At 36.2% G+C, this 13961-nt stretch overlaps 2 protein-coding genes across 2 annotated transcripts; both read right to left on the bottom strand.

Moving 5' to 3' along the window:
- Positions 1-320: 320 nt before the first annotated feature.
- LOC136229425 (uncharacterized) lies at positions 321-6992 on the bottom strand. The gene is made up of 17 exons (XM_066018194.1): positions 6857-6992; positions 6622-6693; positions 6438-6540; positions 6257-6325; positions 6009-6125; positions 5848-5921; positions 5358-5454; positions 5107-5149; positions 4302-4364; positions 3100-3326; positions 2387-2507; positions 2196-2299; positions 1852-1965; positions 1603-1773; positions 1382-1525; positions 1147-1292; positions 321-961 (listed from the first exon to the last, which is right to left on the bottom strand). The coding sequence occupies exons 2-17, from the start codon at positions 6683-6685 to the stop codon at positions 810-812; spliced, it is 1809 nt and encodes a 602-aa protein (XP_065874266.1). The 5' UTR covers positions 6686-6693; positions 6857-6992; the 3' UTR covers positions 321-809.
- Positions 6993-7719: 727 nt separating this feature from the next.
- LOC136229382 (uncharacterized) lies at positions 7720-11672 on the bottom strand. Its single transcript, XM_066018133.1, has one exon. It carries the CDS (start codon positions 11160-11162, stop codon positions 7959-7961), a length of 3204 nt encoding a protein of 1067 aa, XP_065874205.1. The 5' UTR covers positions 11163-11672; the 3' UTR covers positions 7720-7958.
- Between the last annotated feature and the right edge of the window lie 2289 nt (positions 11673-13961).

Below are 13961 nucleotides of genomic sequence, written 5' to 3'. Positions count from 1 at the left end.
AGCTATTTATCAGATAGCTACAATCTGCCATTTCACAAAATGCAATTACCTATAATACAACAGAGTACAAACTTGACGAGATTGATTTACATCAAGAAGGGCTAACAAATAGCAGACATGGCTATTGCATAGGCACTCGCATGTACCCAACCTAACAATCCGATTACGACACGAATTGAGTAGGTTAAGCGTGTTTTTTTTTTTTTTAACTAATGGATCATTTTTGGGTTGACATGACTGGAAAACAAAAATTTAGATTGGGTTACTGTTGACTCGTATCACAGTAATCCAACAATTGACATAATACAAACACGACCCACTTCCACGAATTGACACCTCAAAAAAATCTTCTGAGGTGATGAATTGACTACTCATCTGTGAGAACACAGGAATAGTTAAATTACAACTAGGTTTGATGGTGGAAAATGCAAAAGCCAATCCATAATAAATGCGAAGGCCCAAATAAATGAAGTCGACTCAACAAAATGTTCAAAGGAGCAGGAGACATTATCCAAGATTTGAAATTCATAGAATACATCTGGGGTAAAATCCTAACCACATTGCTTGAGACTTCTTTCCTAATAGACTTCATGAGCCTGCTAAAACCACAAATCACAAGTTATGAACAAATTACCAGTATCCCTTGAGTCGGGGTGTCAGCGGACCCTCTGTGACCCTGTGTCCCTCCGCCCCTGATTGTATGGGTTTAATTACCAGTATCCAGGGCCCAACTCCCAGTTGGGAAGCAACTCTGAAATCTCTTCCCAGGTAATGTTGCAGAGCAGTTTCTGAAACACGTCAAATGCCATCTATGGATCATCATCGTAAGGAACGTCTGGGACACGTGATGATGGAAGAATCACTATAGGCTTTCCATTATGTTGGAATTCAGCCAGCATGGAAGCCTGATTTTGCCGACTGTCACAAATAATCCCGGTCAAGTCCAGACTCCTTAGGTTTCCTAACAAGATCAAAAGGAACATAGGCTCAAACACTATTAGTTCATTTTTTACACAACATTAAAGGCCACAATTCTAGCGAAAGCATGCTAGAATTGAACATAAAAAGATATTATATATATATATATATATATATATATATAAAAGGCCAGAATAGAAGTTTGATCCACTTGTTAGAGGTAAATACCTTTTGCAATCTTTAGAGCTGAGCTAAAGATGGGCAAGGATACTGCTGGCAGGAGATTATAAGATGCATCAACTGCAACAAGATCTGGAGCTAATGATAAGAGCTTGGACACAAATTTTGCAGTTTCAAGCCCACCGCGATTTTTGCTGTATAAAAACATTTAATTTGTCAAATTACATATAGAAATTGCAATGGCAGGTAGTTAGTGAAAAGAAATCAAGAATTTAGTTCAAACCTTATGTTGATTTTTAGAAGCATTGATTCTGCCAGCATTTCATTTTGTAGCTTCTCAAAGCCATCTGAACCCAGTCCAATGCCTCCAATATTAAGTTCTCTAATAGATGTGCTCAAAAACTTTCCCAACTCTCCAGCAATTGAACTGAAGTTAATTGACACATCTCAATAAACAACACAAACAAAAAAGTGAAACTTATATGCATCACTAGGCAAACTTACCTGCCAAGGGCATTATCTGCAATTGAGAGGGATGTTGGCGGTCTTTGTAGGATTGAAAAGGTGTCAAAAAGTTGGGTCACTCCTATACAAGAAAGTTCACAATTCTCTACATTTAGCTCCATCAGTGGAGAACATCTTTCAGGCGCCTCATTGAAATATGGGATTAAGGATCTGCAAGGTTCAATAGATACTTCAAGAAGTTTGCTCACCAAACTATAAAATATAGGCGAAAATAGATACTCAACTAACCTGATTCCTTCACACGTGAGAGGATTGTCACTTATATCCAGGACTTCCAAATTAGGCATATAAAAAAGAGCATATCTAAGACTCTCCATATCATCCTTGTCAAGATTATTTCCCCTGACACCAGATAAGGACATTATCATAAATGAGATGCCTCTGATAACAACAGGATAGTCCCAAAATGTTATCAATAATGTCTTTGAGAAGCAGTGCAAATCTCTCATGCCCCACATCACGGGGTGGCGCAAAAATAGTGACCAGAATTTTATAAGCTACAAAAGGATGATATAACAAATTGTTGTAAAATCAATAAGAAACCACTTTCCTGCCTTTAGATAATGCCATACCTTATATTCAGCACACGTAATGACTGCAAAGACTTGCCTGTCTCAAAAGATAATTGGCACTTGCTTGAGATTCCCCAGTTAAAATTACAAAGCCATCCTGCAATCTGTTGGGATTTTTTATGGCATTGATTGTTGGAAATCATCCATGAATAAGAGCGTAAGAATAAATCTAACAGAAATTCATAACTCACATTGTTATCTGAAAGGTCAAGGATGGATATTCTCGATGAAGCATTAATAAGCACAGTAAAAAGAATTCGTGCAAAATTCCGGTCTACATGGTTGTCACAAAGTCTTAACGAACACAAGGAACTGGAGACAAAAGGATTGCTAAGTTTGAGCAGGCACCATAAACAAATAACTGGTCTAATTAAGTAAGACACAGATGGATACTTAAAAATAAACATCTCAGATAACATATTTCACTCATACGACAGAGCTTTTAGATTCATTAATAGGTACTTGGGTAGAGATCAATTGAGAAATTAAATAATTTTTTCTATTTTTGTCTTCAGCAATTTCCATTTGATCAGTATTAGCCAAAATGAAAAAGAGAAAAAGAAAGGACTGTCAAAGCACAAAACGATTTCCCAGAAATACATCAGATAGACTAAACATTTTATCCCTCCAAAACCAACAAGGAAACAAATTATAATCTGGTGACTTGCTATCAGATATTCTGACAGAAGTGCTAAATCTTTGAACTGAAGACCTGCCTGGAAAATTTTCATTTACTCCTAGCGCTATCAAGTTGACGGCTTACTTATGGGGTTCGTTAGTAGACAGTTGATAAGCATCTAAAAAACATCATGCATCGGCAAAGCACTCAGCAAAAAAATCACAAAACCGATCATGCATATAAAACTGATGAAGAAAACAGCACAAGTTCAGAGAATGAATATACCTCCCTGACAGAAATGATGTAAAGGAAGGTGGTAGTAGAACTGGGTTATTTTCAAGGAAGCTTGATGATCTGACAGTGAAGCTTGCTGCCACACATGTTTGTTTATCTTTTATTTTAAGAGAAGCACATATTGAACTGACAAAGTTCGATGAAAGCTTGCTGTGAATAAATTTAAGTGACATCAATGTTTGACTGTTTTGGATCAGCAGCTGGCACAATCCATCAACCTATTTATTGTTAATTATAAGGAGTTAAATAGCATTTTCGGCATTTACTAAAACAAAGAGATTAAAGCTAATATGTACTTCAGACAGCTAATAACATAATTTAAAACAGTAAATGGAAATTTCCTGGCAACATGTGGAAATAAATATTTTATATTTTGTTGCATAGGATGACAATGTGTTAGAAACCCGGCAGTTAATACACTATATCGGTGGTTTACTCATGGGAAGAAGAGATTGGTTCAGACTATTTAGATTTGCATTATTTAATATTCTGTTAGGAAAGCTATTTCTTTCTTTAAGAGTTTTTATTCCTAATATAAGTTAGTAGTCAGTGCTATTTACTTTTATAGAAATAGGAGTCGTTTATATCCATGTAATCCTTTACAAAATGTTGATAAGAGAAAATCAAGAGATCCAAGGTTCTCTCTAACAATCCCTAAAACTCATATGCCACTATAGGTAGACAAGGTCGAAAAATTCTGAAGAAGCTTTGCTTTCAGGTACAAGGACCTTAATTCAATCAAAAGCTTGTGAACTTCACACAATGACATATGCACATGATGCATAAATGTCTCTGGATACACCAAGTTAATACATTGCAAATATAGGTTAAAAAGAAAATGCAATGAAGAACCAGAGAGATCTTTGTATCCATAGAAAATGTCGTTGTTTCTCAATACACCTTCAAGCACTTCACAACCCTCGTATGCAAATTACCTTATTTGCATATGGTCTTATATCAATGTCGTAATCAAATGCTGACCTAATTCAAGGTATCACACATTCAGATTCCTTGCTGCAATCCCCAATCTGGTTCTATGGCTTGAAGGGCATAAATAGCAGTATATTTTCTGTTGCCAACTACTGTGCATGTTCCAGTCTTTCATTTCTCCTAATTCTGCTTTCTGATTTTAACTTACTCTTTCAGGGATTCACTAAGGCTGTAAAGAAAATTTGGGAAATAAAGAAGCGTACATGTTCCTTGGACATAATCCACCGCAATGTCAAACTTTGCAACTTAGAGTTTCTCAACAAGTCCTGTAACAGAATAGCAGCAGTTAATATTAGGTATGATTCTTGTAAGCTGCAAATGTACTGAAAATGACATAAATAAAAACAAGAATTGCTTTCAAACAAGGGTTAAATTACACCCATGGCCCCTCAATTTTAATTCTTGGACATTTCCATTTTGAGATCAGCGGTCATTTTGAGATTGTTTACTTTGATAAGGGACTTTTATTTTATGTTAGGAAATGTCAAAATTCTGGGACTTTTATGTTCGGTTTTGACATTCAGGGGCCATAAATAATGTAAGGACAAAAGTGAGGGGCCATGGGTGTAATTTACCATTCAAACATGTGCAAAAATGACAAAACAAGACATAAGACTTATAAGATATGGCCTCATTTGTTTCTGTTGCAAATAAATACTCAATCAAATTTATTGTTAAACAATTATCATATAAGCTATGTTATATATCAAGGAATGCTATTAAAAAATTCTAGGTATTTGATAGAGTTTAACTCCATTACAATCAAGTAAATAGAATTAAAGATAAAAAAAATTCCAATTAAATTTTGAGGTTCCAGAATGGGACATGTAATGTCTGGTTTTTCATAGCCACTCATAGAGCATCTTTCAGATTACATGGTTGTTAACAAGAGCCACAATACATAAGCTAGCAAACCCACTCAAAGCACGATATTTCAACAGAATTAGGCGATAAACCAGAATTCGAAGGCATTGGTGATTTCATTCAACTTGATGGATAAAAACATACACAAGTTTCTGCAACACAGAGCACATTTTGAAGTTTTAGACATCTGCAAGAGACAAAATACTAAAGAAAATTTAGACAACACACTAAAAAAAGATATGAAAACTTGTTATATTTCAGTATACATTAGTTTATAAGAGAAACTAGAGAATGGAGACAATTTTAGCATGTAAAAATCTTATAAGAATGAGGAAAGCAAATTTTTGCATACTAGCATACCTCCTAGTGAGGAATGAGGAAAACTTGCATATTACCTGGCATACTGCCCAAATTCGTGGAAGTGGAAAGATAATTTTGAATACATTGGACGATTCACATGCTCCTCACTAACGATAAATTTCAGTATATAATCTGCATAGATCAAATTGTCAAAAACTTCATCGAGGCTAGAAGCAAATGGAAGAACGTGAAAAGAAAAGCAAAGAAAAAAAGATATGAAAGGAGACAACAGTCAAAGTATGTTTCAAAAACAAAGTTCATGACTTGTGGACCCAAAAAAATACTAATGTCAGAGGTCCAAATTATCTGTACCTGATTACAGAGTAGAGAACACTAAACAATATGATATTATCCAAAAACAGGGTGCTATGTATTCAGGAATGCATGACAGAATACTCAAGGTCAACCATCGAAGCTAATATAAGCTTTAAGATAATCTATTCTGCTTCTTCATTGATGCTCATAAAATCTGGTACACATGCTTGTCTATTTATCTTAAAACTGTAAAGTGGAAGCATATTTTACCTGAAATTTGCATCTCCCCAATGCATCCATCAAATGAAGGCAAAGAAGCTAACCCAGCCGCTTTATCAAGGCAACTATCATTCAGGATAAACGAAGAAAATTACAAAATCTGAATAAAATTGATAAAGAAAAGGTAGCAAGTGATTAATCGAATTATGTACTTTTGCAAATGAGTTTCCCAATACATCTGCTGCCATTCAACTGGTTCATTTCGGTCAATAAGCATAGGCCAGCGCAACTTAAACAACGCCTTCCATGCTGTATTGAAGTTACCACCTCTGTAAAGAATCAGTACTACTCTTAGAGGATCCTACTTTTTGTTGTGTCTCTTCCAATCTAAATATTACCAATATAAAAACTTATAGAAAAAGATAAAATAAATAAACAGACACATTTTTCTTTCACATACCTTCCACGCTTTCTACCATGTTTTGGGGAACCATCAATAGACTCATAATCATCCCAATTCCCGTATGGCCTAGTCAAAGTAAGCATTTCCATTTGCAAAACTTCAGTTAAAGAAAGAATAACAACAGGGTGAAAACAGTATGTAAACCAAGCCAGATTCACATAGGGAATCATGAGCTTACATCTCAGCTTGTAACTTGTGCAGAGCCAAGGGAGGCAATCTTGGGACCAAGCTATCAATTATATGGGAAGGAAGGTCATATATATCGGGTGAAACATCATCTCCTAGAATTCACAAAGTAAGAATAAAAAAAGAAGAAGCCATTTAATTTGTTAACGAATCAACAAAACATGTAAAATATTTACCTCGAACAAGATGTCTTAGAATTGCGTCCACGCATAAAGATACCAACGATGGAACATCCGCCATTTCTCGAGCTTCAAATTGAACAAAATAAATAAATAAAGTTTAATAACCAAAAATCAGAGTTTCCGGATCAAAATTGAGTCAATTACTAATTAAACAGACAGACAGTTTCTTCATTTCCATTAAAGAAACAAAAGATACGGATGAAGAAAGTTCAAGAATTCGGCAACTCACTGCAGCTTGAAGTCTGATATTACCCGGGCCTGATCCTTGGGTACATTCAGGTCAAGACATCGTACACTCCTACCGTTCGTAAGGCGATAACCCGTTTTGGTACCTATAGTCAGACGGCACCGTTTATTTTGCACTAGCTATTTTATATCCTAATTCCAAACGTTGGTTCGCAATAGTATTTTGTGATAAGTTACCAAAACAAGGCTTATGTTTTCCACGAAATATCAATTTATGTTCTACGTACAAAATAGCACCAATATAGATTTAACGTTGAAAAAATATTAATTTAGATCTTGATAAGAAAATATGATGCATCATTCATATTAATTTGTTAAGTTCTGTCAATTGTAAGGGGAGAAAGAAATCAGAATTTAACGAAGCAATATGAATGATGTGTGACAAAACCTAAATTGGTGCATTTTTTAAACATTAAGAGCATTTCCAAATTAGAAATACTATTTTAATGGTGGTAAAAATATCAAGTTACCAAGAAGTTATTAGATTACCTAAAGACATATTTCTCTTCATGATAAATCATTTTCTGTTTTTGTTAAGAAGGTTTATCTCTTTATAATAAAATAATTATCCATATTTTAAAAAAATACTTACTCATTCCAATAGATTATACCACAAACCACTCAATCATATAGACTATATTAATTAATTTAATAATATATATTATACCATACCGGTGTAATTAAAAAAAGTATTATTAAACTAAAAAATGCCAAGGGAGGCTTTATGTATCAAGCGCTCCTCAATGGTTCATTTTTATTTTGGGGTTACCGAGATTTTCATTAATCCCCATTTGGAGATCCTTAAGTCTAAGGCTATAAAGGTACTTTCACAGAGCCCAAAACTCATAAAAGAAAAGAGTTCATTAGCTTAATTAATTTACATTAGATGTTGTCAACCTTAAATCTGTCTTCAACTTGCAGAGAAGTAAGTTTTATCCAGAAAAAAAGCAATTGACAAACATAGATTTAAAACAAGGAGACTTAAAACAAAAACAACTATCCTATATTTGCCGTAATTACTAACTCAAACATCATCAAGTCTACAGATGCTTTTCGTGTCGGTTATTCGCAATGGCCTTGTCAAACTATTCTTCATTGTCATTCTCTGTCTCCAGAACATTATCCGCTTTCATACCCAAAGCAAGCTCGGATTCAGCTGACTTCGAAGGGAGCCTCTGATACACTCTTGAACCGAAAGGAAGCAGCCTATGTCTCCCGATGGTGAGAGAGCGGCTGAGCTTCTCATAGTTCCATTTCTGCTGAATATAGACTGCAATTACAAGAACAATACAAGTAGCAGGTATGGCAACATCTCCGAACTTCGAGTAAAAGTCCATGTTCGGGTTCACAAACTCGTATTCATCAGCAAAGTATGGGTTGTGAATAGGCGTTCGTATATAATCATACATATGCGGAAGAAGTCTAACCACTGTGATCCCAATGTAATAGAGCTCCTTCAATGGCTTGCAGTCGATTTGCCACAGAACATTACCGATAACTTGAGGCAGCAAGAAGAAATCTTGGATAAGACCTACATACTCTTCTAATTCCGTTTCCCATTCTTGCAGTGTCCGGGAATTACCAGCTGAGTCTACATATCTCTCCACTCGAAAAGGCTTTTGTCTCGTGTTCATGCCATGAATAACCAGAACAATGACATAACCGATCACATGTAGCACCAATGTAGCTAAAAACACCCTCTTATCAGTTGGTACACGACATGGTTCGTTTGGGTTTCTTGCAAGTAACCGGATACGAGATTTCCACACCTTCTGACACAGTCTTAGAGTGAGTAGAAATGACACCAAGACAAGAAGCTTCACTGTGTAATCAATCACATGCATCCATTGATTCTTCTCAAGATCGTATGATGATGTTTCGTATGATTCAGATGACATCCTCTTGAAAAGAGCTTCAGCACCTGTGATTAGAGGAAGGCTATACCCGAGAGCTTGGACTCCGAGCATAACAAGCGACATGAACGGAACAGAATCTGAATCATGCTTAATGTAGAATAGCTGACTTAAAATGCAGGCTATTGCAAAAGAAAGTGTCAAAATTCGGAGGATCCCCTCGACTCCCCTCCGAGATAGGATGTCTTCTCTTTGCTTTCTGTACATCATAGGAAGAGTTTGGAGCTTAACTGGTCTAAAATAAAGCGGATCATCACTGGTTCGTTGGCTCGATATAGATATTCTAGCAGCTGGATTTACTAACCACCGAGATGTAGTTGGCGGATAAGACACAATCACTTCAATCAAACAATCCAAACCTGCTTCAAGATCCATGCTTTCAAACAAAATGTTCCATGAGAATCGTACGTCTCTGCAACCAACTAGATACATCTTTCCAACATGAGGATCATAAAGGCCTTCTAGGAAAAGCACCGAAAAATTACTATATGCATCTCCAAACAATGTAATTTGAGCAGATACATTCAAGAGAAGCTGTTTTTCGGTATATTCAGCTTTACTGTGGTAAGGAGTCTCCTCGCTGATTGATGAAACATTGTAAGACCAGTATGATCGCGCAAATAACGGACCAACAGAAAGAATCTCCATCTCAAAATCAGTTCTTTGTGGCCGAGAACTAGGCAGTGGATCAGGAAATACTGAGGTGTGAAGTGTCAGGTCTTCTGCAATAAGAGACAGACTGGTTGTGTATGCCTCAGTATCTTCAAGTTTCGGAAACTGCAGCAGTGATTTCTTTATGACAGTTCGAAAACTAAAGGGCTCGTTCTTCTCCAGGATAGTCCCAGCTTCCTTTATTTTCGAGTAACTGTAATGTGGAACGGAGGCTCTGAAATAATTCCACAACTCAGTCGGACGAACTAACTTTTGAAACGATAAAGGGAAGTAAGGAGCATTCGTATTACTGGTGCTCGTAAAACTCCCCAAAAGTATGCTCCTTTGCTCTATGGAAAATGAGACGGGAATGTAAAGACAGATGCGGGAATCACAGCTGCTTTCTTCTGCATTGACTAATCCAAGGCATCCAACCATACAAAGCTGCCCAGTTGAAGATTTCCAAATTCCCTCAGCAGCAATTGTCATGTTGCTCGGGCCAGATCTCATTGCGATAACATACTGATTCTCCATTGTTGGTGCAGCTCGAAAGACTGCTGCAACCCTTGCAGAAGTTGTATTTCCTTGTGCAGGTTTCTGTTCACACTTGACATTCTGCATAAAGAGTTCTACACCTTTAAAGCTTCCATTTGTTGCTTTAATTTCTTTATCCGAAACAAACGGCCCCAACTTAGAGCAAAAATCATTTGTACCATTGCACCTCCAATTTGGCACAACATTGAAAGGCTGAACTCCTTCTCCAATAATTTTTCCCAGAATTTCACAAAATTCAGTTCCTCGATAAATATCAATCCCACCATTCACCAAAGCATCATTGTAGGGATACGGATCACAAGCTTTCGAGACAATTCTTTCAGATCCGAATTCATAATTTCTAGTCTTTGATAACTGAGACAAAATGTGGATTTCATCAAAGTACTTAAGATTAGAGTTCTTATTCAAACTTCTCATCTCCCCTTGGACCAACCTACTTGTCAATGTAAAAGTCATCGGATAACGAAGAACAAGAAGAATCTGATCATCTTGCAGAAGTGGCGGCTGGTTATAATTAGAACCAGGACCCTTCGCCCATTCCCACGGATCACTCGAATCAGCATCCCTAGAAGGCAGCATTGTGCTTCCCAACAAACACATAACTCTTTCACCCCCATTCTTCTTAGACTCAGTATATACCCCTTGAAAGGAAATTGAGAGCTGCGTATGACCAGGCCACATCTGAAACTGCGGACCGTTCTCATACTGTCTATCCCCAAATGAACTAACAGTTATGCCCATGACTAAGAACCCATTGACACTAATTGACCTCTTAGATCTATGGGAAAGATCAACATCAGTGACCCAGAAAGATACAAGGTTTGATGGGGTTTGAGTATCAGATAAGGTATTATTGTAGGATTCAATTTCCCTATCAAGGTATGGCATAATTGGGGATTTACCAGCATTTTGCCTCCAATCTCCATTGACAAAAAAGATATCTTCTTTGACACTATAAACTCTATTATCATCAGGTTTCAAATCAGTAGCAGAAGATAGAACAGAAGCACACTGTTTCTTCACTTCATTAATTCTATCATAATTATGAGTCACACTAGATTCAACTGATGCACCCTCAAAACCAAATTTATCTGGGATATAGGAATTTCCATACCCAAATAACAAGCAGCCACACAAAAACCAAAAGCTAACAGCAAAAACACTACCCATAAGCAAAATTCACTGTAAATCCAATCAATTGAACCAAGGCTAACACTCTCTAGTTTCTACTAGCTAAAAAATCAGAAAACTTAAATTCCCAGTTGCCTAAACCCAAATTGGTAACTGAAAAACGGAGTTCTGGAACTTCCCCACAAAAGGTCCAATCTCTAGTTGGCTATAAGACCAGCAAGCATAAGAATAGAAGTTGAATGCATGTTTGGCGGAGGAAGTGGAACAGAAACAAATTGAAGCTCAAAGGGTTATAAGCAAGATGCAAATTAAGGTGAGAGTGGATCTCATTATAGAGGAAAAATGACCTGAGTGAGGATCGGAAGTTGCAACCTTGTTGCCGGAATATGTATGAAGCAGAATCAGAGTGTTGGAGATCGCATCAAGAGAGAGAAAGAAAGTGTAAGTTGGAATAGTTTGTAGTTGTAGTGGTTTTTGGTGTAACAGTCAACGGTTCGTATGTCCTAGTCTTCTCTGTACCTATTTTCTTTCTCCTTTTTTTCTTCTCTCTCCGGGCTACAAATTTAACTACCGAAATGGTCCCTTTACAAATACTATTATATTAACTTTTTTTATTTATTTATTTTTTAAAATCTTTCGTTAATAATGATATTTAAAATGATACCGCCTTTGAGCATCTCTAATAGGGTGTGTCTAAAAGAGTGTCAAAACTTAATATATAATCCTAAAATATAATATTTTATTGTCTCTTTCATCCACATCACTTTTGACAATTTTTACTTAAAAAATGCTCCAATAGAAGTTGCTTGAAAAGTTGTCATTATAATCCTACAAATTATTATTTTATTATAAATATTAAAAATAAAAGGCTCCATATTTTATTATTTCTAAGAGATGGACCACATATTTTATATTAAAAAATAATAAACAAGGTTGCCAAAAATTGGCAACTTTCCTTGGCACCCACAATTACTCCAATAGTGGACACCCTTTAAAAGTTGACAAACCTGATGTCACATCAGCTGTCACTCTTTTGGGCACATTGGAGATGCTTTTATAAAGAAATAGATTTAATATAGGCTTAATACATCATTTGCTCCCTAAATTTGTCTAAAAAATTTGATTGGTCCATGAACTTTCAAAGTTTTCGATAGTCCTTTCAACTTTTATAAAATGTTCAGTTAGTCCTCTGAACTTGTGCAAAATGTAATCAATTGATCACTTGACATAAAAAAAAGTAAGTTAAATGCGGAAGGTATATTCCACGCATTTTAGAAATGAAGTTATTCCACGCATTTTAGAATGTTATTACATAATTAAAAAATAGATTAAAAATTAAGTCATTTCTTGCTTAACTATACAACTTGTCATCTCTAATTTTAGAACCATATACTCTGATTTTGGTCGTTTTACTTTTTTTAAGACTCGTGCAATACATCTTCCGCATTTAACTTACTTTTTTTGGCAACCGAGTGATCAATTGATTACATTTTGCACAAGTTCAGTGGGCTAACTGAACATTTTATGCAAGTTGATGGGGGCTATCGAGAAACTTTGAAAGTTCAGGGGGGAAATCAAGCTTTTTGGACAAGTTCAGGAGGCAAATGATGTATTAAGCCTTTAATATACAATAATTTACATGTAGAAACTAAGAGCATCACCAATGGTTTATACTCCCAACCACTCAATGTACATGCCACATCATCAATTTAATAAACTTCATTTTATTAAATTATGTAACTCCAATGGTTAAACTCTATAACTACTCAATCATAATGGACAACCAATCACAAAGGATCCACCAATTAATTAAACCAATCATAATTGATCCACCAATTAATTAAACCAATCATATTATTTTAAAAATAAAAAAAATATATATAAAAATAAGCAAAAGCTCAATAAACATTGAGTGGTTGATAATCATTACTTTTTATCATACTCTCTCCAATAGAAGAGTATGATACAATGGAGTATATTGAGTGGTTTATTATACTCCATTGGAGATGCTCTAAATACACTTTCTATACTAAGGCTGTTTGTTTTACCTACTGTTTGCTGTTACGATTTACTATTTGCTATTGTTGTTACGGTTTACTATTTGCTATTGCTGTTTGCTGTTAGAAAAAACTGTTTTTCCAAAAAGCAAAGATTCTCTACTTTTGTAAAAGGCTACTTTTCGGATGTAAAAGGTAAACAAGAGGCCACTATGCGGGTGTTACCGTACACCGCCCCTTTTTTACAGCCCCCGCCCCTTACATACCCATTATGCCCCTTCCATTATTTTTTAAAAAAATTTGAAATCACTCTTCTCTCTCTCACACCCGAACAAAGCACGTAACCAAAAATTATGGATCCGAGAACGTCGGAACACGAAAACTCCGAAGACGAGGTAATGATTTAATATATTTTTAAATTTTTTAAATTTAAGTTTTAAATTTCTGTTTTTTTTTTTTAATTTTGTGAGGGGCGGGTCACGGACCCGCCCCCCTTCAAACGTTGGCGGGTCCAGGACCCGCCCCGGTTCAGACGCAGGCGGGTCCATGACCCGCCCTCGTCTGAAGGGGGGCGGGTCCGTGACCCGCCCGCGTCTGAATGGAGGCGGGTTCTGGACCCGCCTCCCTTTAAATGTTGGCGGGTCCTGGACCCGCCTGCCTATGTGCAGGAGGTCCAAGGACCCGTTTTGCGACTAATCTAACTTTAGTCCTTTTTGCATGTATTTTCAGGAGGCAGCTAGAGTTTGGGTTGGAGACGGAATCGATTATAGTCCTTATTTCATAACGAGCACGGTATTTCAAACAAGTGTGGAAGCAATTCAATGGGCGAAAAACATTGCAA

Source organism: Euphorbia lathyris, chromosome 5, assembly GCF_963576675.1.
Source record: "Euphorbia lathyris chromosome 5, ddEupLath1.1, whole genome shotgun sequence".
NCBI lineage: Eukaryota > Viridiplantae > Streptophyta > Magnoliopsida > Malpighiales > Euphorbiaceae > Euphorbia > Euphorbia lathyris.
The sequence above is the reverse complement of the archived record's forward strand: the minus strand, read 5'-3'. Positions and strand labels throughout refer to the sequence as shown.